Source organism: Pelodiscus sinensis, chromosome 1 (assembly GCF_052426305.1).
Source record: "Pelodiscus sinensis isolate ZL-2025 chromosome 1, ASM5242630v1, whole genome shotgun sequence".
NCBI lineage: Eukaryota > Metazoa > Chordata > Testudines > Trionychidae > Pelodiscus > Pelodiscus sinensis.
The window spans coordinates 38,764,391-38,780,184 of record NC_143052.1 but is presented as its reverse complement, the minus strand read 5'-3'; the positions used below and the strand labels follow the sequence as shown (position 1 = coordinate 38,780,184).

Below are 15,794 nucleotides of genomic sequence, written 5' to 3'. Positions count from 1 at the left end.
CAGCCGCTGCTGAAACTGACCAGCAGCGGCTGAATCAGGACTCCTGGGGCAGAGCAGCTGGGGTGCTGCCGGGTTGGTCCGGAGCAGCGCTGCGGGACCAACCCGGCAGCCCCCAGATGCTCTACCCCAGGGGTAGGCAAGAAAAGCCTGGTCTGCTGGGGGGGGCACTAGCTGCAACCCCCCCCCCCCAGCAGACCAGGGAGACGGGGGTGGGGACGCCCAAGTCCTCCACGGCTTTGCTCCGTCTCCCTGGTCTGCTGACCTGGGAGACATGGAGCAAAGCCGCAGAGCATGTGGGCAGCGGGAGAGTCCAGGCGCGCCGCGCTGTCCCACTGCTGGCGTGCTCCGAGGCTTTGCTCCCCATCTCCCTGGTCTGCTGGTCAGACCAGGGAGACGGGGAGCAAAGCCTTGGAGCACGCCCGCAGCGGGACAGCCCGGGCGCACTTGAGATGTCCCCCTGCGGGCGTGCTCCGCGGCTTTGCTCCCCGTCTCCCTGGTCTGCAGGGAGACGGGGAGCAAAGCCTTGGAGCACGCCTGCAGCGGGACAGCCCAGACGTGCCTGGGCTGTCCCGCCGCCGGCTCCCCCGCGGCTTTGCAAAGCCTCGGGGGAAGCCGGTGGCGGGACAGCCCAGGCACGCCTGGGCTTCCCCGCAGCCCCAGCCCTCCGCGGCTTTGCAAAGCCGTGGGGGAAGCCGGCGGCGGGACAGCCCAGGCGCGCCTGGGCTGCCCAGCTGCCCGAGCCCCTCCGCGGCTTTGCTCCGCGTCTTCCTGGTCTGAGACGTTTGTCTAATGTACATAGCAGACAGACACTTTCGGCACATGATAGCATAAATTATATTTCTGGATGCGCAGGAATATGTGTTTTTGATCTTATAACTCACTTGGTTAGGTCCAATAATGGTATCAGCAGAGTGAATATGTGGACAAAGCTGGCAACGGGGTTTGTTGCAAGGGAAGGTACCAGGGTTGGTATTAGTGTGGTATGTCCTGTGGTTGTTGGTAAGAATCATCTTGAGGTTAGGTGGTTGTCTATAGGAGACTATGGGTCTGTCTCCCAGAGCCTCTTGGAGTTTGGTATCCTGTTCCAGTATAGGCTGTAGTTTATTGATAATGTATTGGATAGGTTTAAGTTGGGAGTTGTAGGTGATGACAAGTGGTGTTCTATTGTTGGTTTTCTTGGGTCTGTCTTGAAGTAGATCGTTTCTAGGTATTCGTCTGGCTCTCACAGACATTTACCCCCCCCCCCCCCCGCATCCTCCTTCTGTTCTGAAATTTGATTTGTCCTTTTCATATGTGTTCCTTTTTTTAATTGTATCCTTTGGTATATATGGTTGTGACTATTTTCTTCCACTATTTGATCTGAGGATGTAGGTCTGGCCCACAAAAGTTCATCATCTAATAAACCATCTTGTTAGTCTTTAAAGTGCTACATAGTCTGGTATTTTGCCTGTAATTGCTGTAATTGTCATAATGCCAAAATCTTCAGGGTAAATATCTTCCTGTATTTTTTTTCAATATCTCAAGAAGCAGAATAGATTCAGTTGGACCAGGACTATTGCATGCCATTGTTGCCTACTAAAACTTTAATTATATTTTTTGAGCACAACTGTTTTTTGGCTCCATGCTAATATAAGTCAGTTTTGCAAAACTTTATCTGAACATGATGAGAAAACAAGGATTTAGTCATTAAAATATTCACAACAATTATATAGGAAAGAGGTAATGCATTCTTCTTGACAGACACAGTTTCTGACATAATATATATTTGTTAAACTCCCTGCAGTGCAGAAACTTTTTCTCTTATTAACTTTCTTTTAAGAAAACACTATATTTTCAAAATTATTGTCTCCCATGTGAAATAAGAACCAAATCGTGTGGAAAGAATTCTATGCAAAACATTATTATGGTAACATATATAACTTTGTTATATATATTATACATATTTCATGTAACTGTCAATTATAATAAGCACACTCATTTAGAAAAATATCAATTTTAAATGTTTTGCATACCTATGGGTTTGATTTGGAATCAGGCTTGTGAGAGTATTGTACAGACATCTTCCAGTGTATTCTCTTCATTAAAATTCAGGAGGCATTACTTGGTTCCCTGGCTTAACTGCAGTTTTTGCTGTGCTTTTGTTCCATATATGAATAGATGTTGTTGAAAGCCAAAGTGGAAAAGCAAACTTTTGAACGGCAGAATGAATCACTAAGCAGTGAGAAAATCGCAAAGTGTACAGACAGTTCTACTCACAAAACTATTTTAAACTGACAACTAACTTTTCAGTTTAAGGTAAGCACACAAATTTTTAACTGTTGAAAACTGTAGAATAAGTTATAATAATCTGCCTATTATTGACGTTATCAAAATGGATTGGAAAATAGAGACACAATCAAAAAAGAGCTCAATTAACAGACCTCATGATTGTTACTAGATATCATTTTTAAAAACAATTAATTATGTTATAACTCTGGTATTATGAATAAATGAGTCCATCTGAATCATTTTAAAGTCTAAATAAAACTTTTAGCTCTCCGAGGATGATACCTAAGGCCAAATTAAAATTAGGAAATTAACACTGTTAGAAAATCTTTACAGTCTCTTAGTAATGTTTAAAAGAAAAAAATAATTTTTAGATATATCTACAAAGTTTATACTTCAACCATTAAATGCTAATTTTCTTTGCCGAAAATCTTCTAAAGATTTTTTCTTAAATCCAATTATATGAAATTACACTGTAAACAAAAATGTCTTTTGGTCATACAAACTTTTATTTGTACTACAGCATTGTTGAATGTGGATGTAAGAAGTTCTCTACTTGTTGCAGAGAAGTTAATTAATAAGTACTATGAAGATGTAAACTGCTAAATATTAATTATTATTACTTTATTATTTTATTTATTACATTCTAACTGGATGAAGAGCTGTTTTATTGCTCATGTGCCTAAGGATGTAGAAAAACAAGATGACACATTTTGATATATACTTTTAGTTTGCATTTCATGATTTTTAAAAATTTACCTCTATAAAGTGTTATGACCAGGGAAGAAGGCTACAGAGAAGAATTTAATTATGACAGGATGCCAACATTGGAGCGTGGGAAGCAAGATAATGGAAATTATATATCAGATACCAAATCTAGTGACCTTCAGATATCAAAGAGACTTCATCCTTGTTTTAATTACAGAACATGGATCTTTTCTTTGTTGATGGGGGTAAGTGCTTTAAACATACCAATTGCATTTCATATTACAAGGAAAGTCTTGATAACTGATATTTTTTTTCCTTTTGGGAATGTTAAACCTCTTCACTGATGGAGTTCTGGAGATGAAAATGTATAAATACAAAAATTCTGTGTTCTAACAGAACATATTTAGCAACTATAAATATGTTTTCTGGCTAAATACATCTTATTTGTAACTCTGTACAAGACAGTAATTTTATAATATGGGTGAATTTGACCAGTAGTGTTTGAACTTCATAATTTGAGAAAGTAAATGTGTTAGTGGCAAATATCAGGACATAGTCACTGTAAAAGAAATTAAACACATTTTAATACTAACCAGGTAGATCAAACGTTTCACACTTTCAGTATATATTTGATCCTTACATTAGTACAATGCTTGTTATAACAATTTTTTTGTTTTTAAAATATTCATAGAACATTTAATTGCCACATTCTCTTTTTATTAAAGAATGGAAAGATTGTTTCCTAAAAACTTTCAGTAATGAGAGCCATATCCTGCCATCCATGGGGTTTATGCAAATCTCGTATCAACTTAAATTGAACTTTCATGGATAGAATCCTGGAAAAACATGATCATGAAGGAGTATTGTAGGGGTCTTTAACGTCAAGACTAGTATTGACTAAGTAACATGAATGACTAGTCAACTATCCAATAAGCAAATGCTTATCGGATAGTCGACAGGCTAGTTGACTGGTTGCTTCCCTCTCCCCCCTTCTGCTGCCTCTGTCAGAAAGAGGCAGCGAGGGAGGGAGAGTGGAGGGGGGTGTTTCAAAGTGGTAGTGCTGCATGGAGCCTGGGCCAGACACCAGGCTTCGCATGGCGCTGCTGCTTTGAAACACTGTGTGCAGCATGGGGCCAGCTGGTGTGTCCCCATGGTATGCACCATTTCAAAGCGGCAGCGCTGCATGGATCCTGGGATCAGCTGGGGACACCCCAGCTGACTCCAGGCTCCATGCAGCTCTGCTGGTTTGAAGCACCACGTGCAGCCTGATGCTGGGTTCCCTGCAGCATTTCAAAGCTTCTTGAATCCCCTCCTGGCCCCGGGCTCCCTGCAGCGCTTTTGCCTTTGAAGGCGAAGCGCCCTATCGATTAATCGAATATTCAATGCAGATTGCATTGACTATATGATTAGTGAATTCATTGAAATTTAATATCCCTAGTATTGACTAAAAGAACAGACATGATAACTTTTAGAACTTATATTTCTGGGGTATTTTTGTTGATGTTTTGATGGTGGCCTTTGTGTTTTGTGGAATCACTTTTCAATGAGAGAAAATGTGATTATTTTAATTTTAGGATATTTATTTATTGGTTTTAATTCATTGTGTCAATTATCTTATTTTCATTTAGGTTCCTGACCTTTTTTTCTATTTCAGACAAATTAATTTGTTTAAAGAGATTGGAGTTTACTTGAAATAGCTCATTACATAAACAGAATGGGCAAAAGAAGAGATGGTTTTCTTTCCTTGGATTTTTTCAGCATGTTTTCAACCAGTCTAAGAAAATAATTTGCTGTGTCATTCTGGGGGGTAGTCCAGATCAGTGAAGGGTTGTGTCACTGCTTGCTCTGTAAATTTGGGTTCAGAATGCTTTGCTGTTGTGGCTCCCAAACTGGGACATACACAACTAGCTTTCTAATATACAAGTCACATGCTAAGTTTTTCTGTGCTAAATGCTTCTATGTGTTCTGATCTACAGCATTCTGTCTACAGCTGCATTCTGGCTTCCACCAGTCTTAGGATGTGTCTAGACTACATGGCTCCATTGACGGAGCCATGTATATTAGTTTATTCAGCGTAGTCAAAGAAGCGGGGATTTAAATAACCCCCGCTTCATTAAAATAAACATTGCCACCATGCTGTGCCAACAATCAGCTGATCCGGCACAGCGCGGCAGTCTAGATGTGGATCTCTCGGCTGGGGAAGACATAGAATTTGCACTCCCCTACATGCAAGTAACTCCACAAGGTAATAATGGGATATAAATGGGTCTACTGGGCCCATTAATCTTCTATGGTCTGAGTTCATTCCCACTGTGAGTGGGTGGCAGCAGCTCCCTTGCCCCTTCCTGCACTAGCCTAACACCTAACAAGGATTAAATCTAGCCCAGGGAGAGAGCTGAGACTGTGGAGCAAGAAGGTGAGGCAAATAGCAGCTAATTAGGGTCCAGCTGGGGCTATATAAATAGGGGCTCCTGGAAAGGAGACAGCATACTTTTGCTCCAACAGTGGAGCAGGAGGTATTTGGCTTCCTGAGACAGAGTAGTGCTGGGGAAAGGCAAGCAGAGCTGGGGAGTTCTGCTCTGACCTCATTCCCAGGCTGCAGGGCCTGAGACAAGGCTTGAGGGTACTAGGGCAGCAGAAGGCAGCAAATCCACCCCATTACTCGTGATGAGTGGCCATTTCAGGCTGCAGTTTGCCCCTTAGGCAGAGGCTAGATGATGATTGGCAGCAGGTCATTGAGGCAAATGGATATGGGGCAACTGGGGGGTTTTCTGGAGAGGAACCTTAGTGGTACCCCAGAGTGAAAGGGAATTGTTTGTGGGGAAGGACACTGTGGACAGGAAGGGACACAGGGGCCTGATCTAGTGCAAGAGTCAGGTAACTGAGGGCAAGACATTCGCCAACAGAGGGTGCTCTGAGGCTGAAAAGCTGATTCCTCAAGTGACCATCAGGCGGTGCTGTGACAGAGAGTCACAGCCACATTACACGTGGTGGAGAATGTGGGCAGTTGCAGTCCACCCCTGATACAAGAGGACTGGTATGAACTAGGCAAACTGTGCCAACAGAGACTGAATTGTGAATGGCAGGGGACAATGGATCCTAGGTATGAGGAACCCTATTAGCAGAGGGCTCATGGTCTGGGCACTGGAGAGGAAGTCCCAGCAAAGAGGACTGCGGATACAGCTTGGGCAATTACTGAGAGCTCAGCAGCGATAGAACGAGACCCATGAGTACCTATGGACCTAAATGATCCAGGTGGCGGAGCAGAAGCTAACCATATTCCAGTTGTTGAAAGAAGAGATTTGGGGAAGATGCAGGCATAGTGGAAGAAGGCAGGAGGACAGGGCATGACACCTGATACCAGTGAACATGCTGTGCTATATCTGTGGGCAACTGGAAGGCGCAAGGAATGAATGCCCCTATTAGGAGGATAAGGGAAAGTCTAAGAGAACCCCAGCTGTGAAGAAAATAGGTTGGTGATGGGCGTGTTGGGCCTGTGGGAAGCAGGGGCACCTGAAGAGGCACTGCCCTGACAGGAGCTGCAGAAACAGGTCTAGCCCACAGGAACCTGAAGAAAAAGGGGACATAGTAAGGCCCCCAACTGGGAAGGCAAGGAAGAGGTGCTTCAGGTACCAGGAAGTAGGCAACCTAAAGAGACAATGCCCTCTTAAGAAAGCTAGATTGGGGAATGTCCATGGCCCTGGGAATTGCCCAGTAAGGACCACGAGGGAGATCTTCCCCACCCATTAGCAGGCAGTGTTTGCAGGGTAGGAGAGAAATGAAGAATCTGGAATAGAGAGGACCAAGGAAGAGATGCAGGTGAATCCAGGGATGCAGGAAGCTTCTGCTGAGGCCCTGGCAGACAAGGGGAAGGGGCTGAAGGACTGCCGGGAATATGTGCAAGAGCTGCAGACAAAGCTAGCCACTGTGGAGGAGGCCCTGCATCTAGCAGAGAGGCACATGGAGTTTAAGAGAACTCAAGTTCAAAGTGCCCAAGAAAACAGAGAAAACGTCTGCTTCCTCTTGAAAGGAGTAGAGGAAGAGAGGAACTAACTAAGGGCCCAGATATAAAGAATTCTGGGTCAGAAACAGCAAAAGTCCCTGGGGCTGAGAGTGTGGAGTCAGCAAGCTGAGACAAGTAGCAGTCAATTAGAGTATGTCTACACTACATGGTTCCGTCGATTTGTTTATTGCCGCTTCATTTAAATTTAAATGGCTGCCAGCTGTTTGTCGGCTCAGCGCGCTAATCTGGACGCTCCGCGGTCGACATCAAAGCCCTTTGTCGACCGCCCCGGTAAACCTCATCCCACGAGGAATAAATTGCCGCTTTATTTCCCTTTGCCTACAACCCTAATCTACATGGCTCCGTCGATGGAGCCATGTAGTCTAGACACAGTCTTAGGGCCCAGCTAAGGCTATATAAATAGGGGCTCCTGGAGAGGAGACAGCATATTCTTGCTCCAGCTGGGGAGCAGGAGGGACCGGCTGCCAGAAAAGCTACAAAGGCTTCCAGAGACAGAGAAATGCTATGATACGACAAACAAAGCTAGGGAGCTCTGGCCAGGGTGAGGTCTTGCTCTCAAGCTCTGACGGCATTAGGGGGCAGCCAGTTCCCTTCTGCTCCACAGCAAATGTGTGCTCTCTGTCTAGGAGCCCCTATTTATATAGCCCCAGCTGGGCCCTAATTGCCAGCTATTTGCCTCAGCTGCTGCCTTCAATCTCAGCCCTCTCCCAGTGTTGCGTTTAACTGTTATGCCACTGCAGGAGGGCAGCCTTCCCATCACACCCACCTACATAAAAATGATTAATTTATGCTTGACTTTAACTGGATCTGGATAAGATCTAAAGGCTGTGAATTCAGTAAAACTTGGTTAATAATAAAAATCAGTATCTCTGTCTCAAATATAAAAAACACATAAAACCACAGATGATTTATAAGAGTATTTAGGTGAAGGTCATTGAGATGCATCTAGTTCACAGGGAAAACTGCAAACAAGAAGAGTGCAGCAGTATGATGAATGGACTGGTATCTTACCTTTCTCCACCAGTGCATATACAAAACTCATATTGCTTTTAATTCTGCAGGTAGCACAAGGGCCAAATTGGCTATAACAATATTTTCACGTGTACATATAAATAATACCCTGCCCTGTAAAACTGAGTAAATAGTGAAACTATAATTCTCCAAAAGCTGTGATAATTCACATATTCTAAATCAATAATATATTTGTGAGGGATTTAGTATAAACATAACAGGGGGAGACAAAATTCAAAATCATACTTTATATTTATCATTGGTCAACTTTGTACAGAAAAGGTTTTGTTTTTTTTCATTATCCAACCTCAGCACTCAGAATTCCTGAATTGCACATAGTTTGGATAGCGTAAAAACTTGGTGGTTCAAAACTGTATGCCAAAAAGCATTCTTGTATAATTTTGTGAGCATAAATTTAGGGGCTTAGTTAGAGTCCTTTTATATTTTGTTCTAACAGGTTCATTTTTACCATCAAGCTATTTCTGCCCAAAATTCAATTATGATGTGACTGTCGTCTAAGCATTTCTTTATATATTTGCCAAGTAATTACACAACACTTAGCTTGTTCAATCCAGTATTGTTTTAACAGCCAGCAAAATATGTTCGTATGGCCTGTAATTTTTTTGATGTTTTGCCTCATTATCAATCATACAAAGACTGTGTCATTAAAAATTCAAAAGTACTTTATTTTGAATAAAGAAACTCCTGGTTTTCTTCTGTCCATTTGCTGTTTTTATAAATTTTGACATTAATTTATACCATATTGTTGCTTTACAGACTTGCCTTCTTGTTACTTCTGGATTTTCACTTTATCTGGGAAATGTTTTTCCATCTGAAATGGATTATTTACGTTGTGCAGCAGGTTCAGTAAGCATTCTTAATTAATTGCTGTGGCTGTCTGAGAATTTACACTATAATAAATAATTTTATGAATGTATTATCTCTCTTTTTGTCATGTTCAAACTTTCCTCACTAAGGATATGAAAGTGTAAATATGTACACGATTAACATCGGTTAAATGTCACGGTTACATGCAGGTCCCTCCCCACCTGCGCTGCCACCTCTGTATCAGAGGCAGCAGTGCAGGGAGCCACAGTCCCTTCTCTGCTCTGCTTCTGTGGTCAGCTACACTGCCCCTTACTCAAAATAAAGTATCAATCTTGCCCTAAATTAAAAACATTATCATTATATATCACCAAAATAACAAGGATACAGAGAACTTCAATGTAGAAAGAAATCTGAGCTAACTTCATCAGGGTATGTCTACACTACCCTCCTAATTCAAACTAGGAGGGTAATGTAGGCATACCGCACTTGCAAATGAAGCCCGGGATTTGAATTTCCCGGGCTTCATTTGCATAAACCCGGCGCCGCCATTTTTAAATCCCGGCTAGTTCGAACCCCGTGCCACGCGGCTACACGTGGCACGGAGTAGCTAGTTCGGATTAGGCTTCTAATCCGAACGAGCTGTACTCCTCGTGGAATGAGGAGTACAGCTAGTTCGGATTAGGAAGCCTAATCCGAACTAGCTACTCCGTGCCGCGTGTAGCCGCGTGGCACGGGGTTCGAACTAGCCGGGATTTAAAAATGGCGGCGCCCGGCTTATGCAAATGAAGCCCGGGAAATTCAAATCCCGGGCTTCATTTGCAAGTGCGGTATGCCTACATTACCCCGTTAGTTCGAACTAGCGGGGTAGTGTAGACATACCCTCAGATCCACAGAGATCTAAAATGGAGTTGATGAATGCCAAAGGAAAAACTGACCATGGCTGTGTTCTGTTCTGCCAACCATATGCTTTAACGCTCAAACAGGTATCTATTGCCGTGCTGTGAGGCAGTTGGAGGTGAGCCATGGAGAACAGAGTTCAAAATGGCCACCCTTAAAAGGGCACTGCCTGCTCTCCTGATAAAAGGGCAAACTGTTTGGTTTTTTTTTTTAAACAACTTCTTTTCCCTGTCCTTTTTTGTTTGTTTGTTTTGCGCAACAACTTTTCCCTGGGGGCTTTTTTTTGGTCAACAATGTTTTACTTGGGACTGGCCGCCCTTAAAGGGGTAAGCCTCCTTTGTTTTTGTTTTTTGTTTTTGCTCAACTGGAAGAAAACAAAAATATTCTATGATTCACTTTACCTCTTTTCTTTGAGTTTTGCATCAAGTGCTCATGCATCAGAAAGGGAGTATAAATACCAACATGTTATAAATTGGGATTGAGCCTGCTGCCACTGGAATCAATGGTAAAACTCCCATTAACTTCAGTAGGAGCAAGTTTAGGCTGTGGGTTAATGTTAACCCAAGATAAGAGAAGGGATTGTTTTTCACTCTTTATCATTTTTTCCCTTTAAAAATATTTTCTCCCTTTTTTGCCAATGTTATAAAGATTGCATCTACACTGCACCAGTACCTCAAAATAAACTATGCAATTTGAACTACACAAATTGTATATCTTATTTTGAGTCAATTTCAGAATAGCTTATTTTGAAATTTGGTGCGATCTGCACAGCACTTATTTAGAAATAACTTGCTATTCCAAAACGTCCCTTACTCCTTGTGGAATGAGGTTTACAAGAATGTCAGAATAGCGAGCCCGTTATATTTTAAAATAACTGACGTGCTCAAAAGGTGCGGAATAGCTATTTCAGGATACCTCCAGTATTTCAGAAAAGCGCTGCAGTGTAGACGTTGCCAAATTTTTAATTAAGTGGTGGAGAGATGGTATAGGAATGTTAGCTAGCCACTAATCTTCTGTTACACTGGTTCTTGCTGGCAAACAAGTGTTCAAATGTAGAATTCAAAGGGTGAAGTTATGGTTCCACTGAAGTCAATGATAAAACTCCTCTTAACATCAGTGGGGCTAAAATTTCATTCAACAAAGCTGAAAAATAATTTATTTTTTGTTTCAGTGGCTGAGCAAAAAATTCTGGAAAAAAATTAGTTTTGAGACAACTTGAATGTTTTTTTTATATTCTCACTGTAACAAGATAAAAACATTTTAATCAGGCTGACCACAGTGTTTCAAACGGTGATTCAAAAGGACACTATGAAATGAAATGTCAATTTGAAATGACATTTTATAAATTAAATATGGATCTTTTCAAAATAAAATATAGAAATGGTTTGTTTTGCAAATGTTGAAATGAAACATTTTGACATTTCCAAAATATTTTTCCCAGGGTTATATTTGACCTGAATTTGTAAATAGATTCTGTGTTCTCCAAAACACATTTTTGTGCAAATTTACCACATACTGAAAATTTTTTTTCAAAGGAAGCATAGATGATGTGGAATTAATTCCTTTATTATAAAAACAATTTTCTATACATTTATTTTAATAGTTTTCTATTTCACTTATAAATATCTTCTAACATTGCAGTAACATCCTAATGTGTAGACTGAAATGAGATACATACCTCATAAGGGTGAACAGTTGGGAGACAATAGGGTGCCTTCAGGAAAATATTTTTTTAGGGCAGTGGTTTTCAAGCTTTATTTTTTTTTTTTCATGACCCAGTTGAAGAAAATTGTTGATACTCATGACCCAACATAATATCTTTTGGCTAGAGCGTGGGCTGTGAGGGTGGGGGACCAGAAATAACGGTTGTAGGGTGCATGGGAGGCTCTAGATTCAGGGGGCCTCAGGGCTGGGGCAAGGGGTTAATATTCGTGGTTGGGCATGGGTTTACTTCCAATGGCTCCTGGTCAGTGGTGCAGTGGAGGTGCTAAGGCAGGCATTGCAGACCATGCTGTGTCCCGGAAGCAGCCATCAGAAGGTCTGGCTCCAGGCAGAGGCACACAAGGGCTGCGTCTAGACTGGCATGATTTTCCGGAAATGCTTTTAACGGAAAAGTTTTCCGTTAAAAGCATTTTTGGAAAAGAGCATCTAGATTGGCACGGACGCTTTTCCGCAAAAGCACTTTTTACGGAAAAGCGTCCGTGCCAATCCAGACGCGCTTTTGCGCAAAAAAGCCCCAATCACCATTTTCGCGATCGGGGCTTTTTTGCGGAAAACAAATCTCAGCTGTCTACACTGGCCCTTTTGTGCAAAAGTTTTGCGCAAAAGAGACTTTTGTCCGAACAGGAGCAGCATAGTATTTCCACAAAAAGCACTGATTTCAGACAGTAGAAAGTCAGTGCTTTTGCGGAAATTCAAGTGCCCAGTGTAGACAGCTGGCAAGTTTTTCCGGAAAAGCGGCTGATTTTACGGAAAAACTGTCCAGTCTAGACACAGCCAAGCAGTTCTGCATGCTGCTCCTTCCCACAGGCACATTATCCCCCCCCCCCCATCTCCTATTAGTTGGAAATTGACCAATGGGAGTTGGGAGCTAATGCTCAGGGTATGAGCAGTGCATGGAGGCCCCATGCCCCTCCCCCGTTTCCCACCTAGGAGCCAGACCTGCTGCTTGCCGCTTCCGGTATCGAGTTTGGCCCACAGTGCCAGGATAGGCAGGAAGCCTATCTTAGCACCCCCACTAGTCACCAGGTCACCCTATAGCAAGGTGACCCATTGCCTGACATAGTGCGACCCAGTACTGGGTTGCAATCCCCATGTTTGAAAACCACAGTTTTAGGAAATATAAACTATTTTTCCTAGTAAAACTTGATGTTCAGAACATTCTGCTCTCTCATAAACACAGCCCCCAATGACGTCATGGGGCTCACAAGTACAGTTTGGAAGAGATAATGTTTCTCTCTATATAGAAAATATATCCCATCACATGACAGAATGGCGTCATCAGGCTCTTTGTTGCGAAAGCGGCCAGAGAAGGGGGTTGGTAAGCGTAGCAAACAGGGCGCAGCCCTCTTGTGACTCCACAGATTAATTTTACAAAGAAATTCAGAATTGAACCACCATCAAAGTTGGTCAATTTTTAGGTGTAACAACTTTGTCTTTGTCTGTTTAAAATAATGCCAGTGGCACAGGGTTTCTTTTGTCTGCTTTAGAACTTTAGGCCTGCTGGAATTAATTTTAAACTAACAAAGGCATGAAATGTCTCCAGAAAGACTTCTATTCTTTCACAGAAGGCCTATCTATTGCAGCATATATTTAACAGCCTTAGAGACTGTAGTTCGTTACTGCTCTGAATTCCCTGGAATATTAAAATGCAACCCATAATTGTTGAATTTGAGACAAGGGTGGCAACCTTTTCTCTGAATCTCCATGTTTTTCACTCTTTATATTATTTTAATATGTGCTTATGTTTTATTTATTTCTCCTTTTTTCCTCCTATTATTAGTTCACTTCTAATGCAAAATGGCTAAAGTAAAACTAGACCCTCTAAGAAACATGTCTGCTATTATTAACATAAATGTATGCTTTGTTTTGTAAGTTATTCTGTTAATATTTTGCTTCATTTATTTTTTTTCTAGTGTATTCCTTCAGCAGTTGTGAGTTTTGCTATAGCAAGAAACAAAGTTAACGTGGTAAGTGTTTAGAGCTTAATGGATTATTAATCTTTTATTCATTGGTTATTTGAAAAAAATATTTTTGCAATTGTTTTACAGATACCCAATTTTCAGATTCTGTTTGTTTCTACATTTGCTGTAACAACAACGTGTTTAATATGGTTTGGATGCAAACTTGTCCTTAATCCATCGGCAATAAATGTGAGTTATGAAAAAAATGTCAGTCAACTCTGTATTTGTCTTTCTTCTAGACTTTAAAGGCAGAAGGGATGATTTTGATCATCTAGTCTGATGTTTTGCTCATTGCAGGACATTGAACTTCACCCACCTACTCCTAAAAGAGATCTATAGCTTCAGGCTGAGTTACTATTTTTTAAAAAGAATTCCAAGTGACAGAGAATCCATCATTTAGTCTAATTTAAACCTGTAAATGACACATGCCCCACGCTGCAGAAGGCAAAAATTCCCAGAGTCTCTGTCAATCTAATCTAGGGGAAAATTCCTTCTTGACCTCTTTTCTGTGGTCTTTATATAACACATTACTGACCAAGATCATCCCTAGTGTGATTTTCTTGCAGTCAATGCAGTTATAACAAGGATTAATTTGATCCCATATACCTACATGCTATGGAATGTATCAGAAGGAATTATTCAAAACAAATTTTATGTAGGGTTCTGAGTCTCACACAAGATCAAATCTTGGGCCATATTTTCAGCTGAGGTCAATGAACATTTGCTAGCCAGGAATGATAGGAGAACCCACCCACACTCTTTGTGCTGGCAGCTGAAATAAATGGAAGGTATAGGATTCACTGTTTTTAACTGGCACCACCCAATGATCTTTGGGAGGAGGGGAATGTCTGCTGGATGTAGGATCATGGATAGCGGATGACGCTTCCCCTTTGGAAGGCTAACCTCCTGCTCCACCCCTTTTGCTGCACTAAGCCCTCTCATTGCACGGGGTGAGGCAGAGAGCCCTCCTCCTCACCACCATGGCCCTGAGAGGGGCGATTAGGCGGGTGAGAGCTCAATCAAGGCCATGGATGGGGGCTAAGAGCTTGGCTCTGGCTGGGGCCAAACTCTCTATCTCATCTGAAACTGCGGTGGAGATCTTGGCCGTGGCTGGAGCTCCAAGCCCAGAGCTCTTCCATCCCTTTCTCATGTGGGCTCCACCCCTTGCTCCTCTGATGAGGCCCCAAAACCAGAAAAACTCCTAGTCCGGGGGCATGGTGTGGGGAAGATTTTTCTGGGGCCCTCAAATTGGCCAAGGTCCCTGGGCACAGGTCCCATATGTTGTAATCCACCACTGCTCCCAAGCAGCACAAGATAGAGGAGACTTAACCTCCATTATGCATCACCCAAGTGTAGGATATCGTTAGATCATCATCTTTGTCTCTGTAAATCGGTTCCCTATTCAGAAGAAAAGATTACCTGTTATAGACGCTTATACACATTATATGGGTGAAAGTGTACAATTAACTGGGAAGAAAAACATACACAAATGATAATTGTCTTCCTTTAGAGGTCTGTGTACCCAGATTTTTTAATTAGTCCTCACACATGCCTTCAAACTGATTAAATGGAAGTTTCTCTAGCATTTGCCTCCTGGAATAATGCTCAGAGAGAAAGATCAGAAGAGAAAGCAAAAGCTGACTCGGTGGACATCTTCAGATTAGCCAAATGTTAATTTTTTTAAACAACGCTGGAATTTGAGGAAGGGTCCCAGACTTTGTTTTTTTAGTAGATTACTCCTTCAGGTTCTCTTTTTCTTCTTTGACAGGTCACCTTCACAAAGCCTTTTCCAGTAACAGAGAGGTGGCAGTGTTAGTCTGATCTTGGTAAAACAAAAAAAGCAGTCATGTAGCACTTTAAAGACTAACAAGATAGTTTATTAGGTGAAAAGCTCATCGCCTAATAAAAGATCTTGTTAGTCTTTGAAGTGCTACAAGATTGCTTTTTTTTGTTTTACCAAAGCCTTTTATGACAAACATGTTTTGGAGTTCTTCGCCAGTTCTTCACTGGTTAACTGACGTGCAGTCAATAAAGTTGACAACAGTCAACCAAAGAAGAATTCATTCAGATTAGAATTGTTTTTACTTTCAGCAATCACCATTAAAAAGTCAACATACAAAACAGCTAAAATATAGTGGTATCAAATTCATACAATATTCCCTATATCTAGAAAAGAAAATACATATGGTATCTCAGGAACTAATGTAAGGTAATGTTGCTAAATTGTTATATCTTTCCTTTGTGGCTACCTGCTAGAAATTTCAAAAATATTATAGAAAGCCATTAATATAAATAAAAACATAAATAAATTGGAAATGAATGTTTTATCATTGCCAGTTAGCACCCAGACTGTGTATCTTGGAATTGATTTGACATAG

The 15,794-nt window shown here is 41.7% G+C and overlaps 2 protein-coding genes across 6 annotated transcripts in view; one reads left to right on the top strand and one right to left on the bottom strand.

The window, feature by feature from the left end:
* MOV10L1 (Mov10 like RNA helicase 1) overlaps positions 1–15,794 on the bottom strand; it is a 105,700-nt gene that overhangs the window by 70,869 nt on the left and 19,037 nt on the right. The window lies entirely within an intron of this gene.
* MLC1 (modulator of VRAC current 1) overlaps positions 1–15,794 on the top strand; it is a 37,207-nt gene that overhangs the window by 6,247 nt on the left and 15,166 nt on the right. For all 5 annotated transcript variants that reach the window (XM_006122628.5, XM_075928051.2, XM_075928034.2 and 2 more), the window contains 5 exons: positions 2,158–2,295; positions 3,035–3,218; positions 8,786–8,875; positions 13,369–13,422; positions 13,504–13,605. In XM_006122628.5, the coding sequence (XP_006122690.2) occupies positions 3,039–3,218; positions 8,786–8,875; positions 13,369–13,422; positions 13,504–13,605 (426 nt within the window). In that variant the 5' untranslated portion in view covers positions 2,158–2,295; positions 3,035–3,038. The remainder of the gene's footprint in view (positions 1–2,157; positions 2,296–3,034; positions 3,219–8,785; positions 8,876–13,368; positions 13,423–13,503; positions 13,606–15,794) is intronic.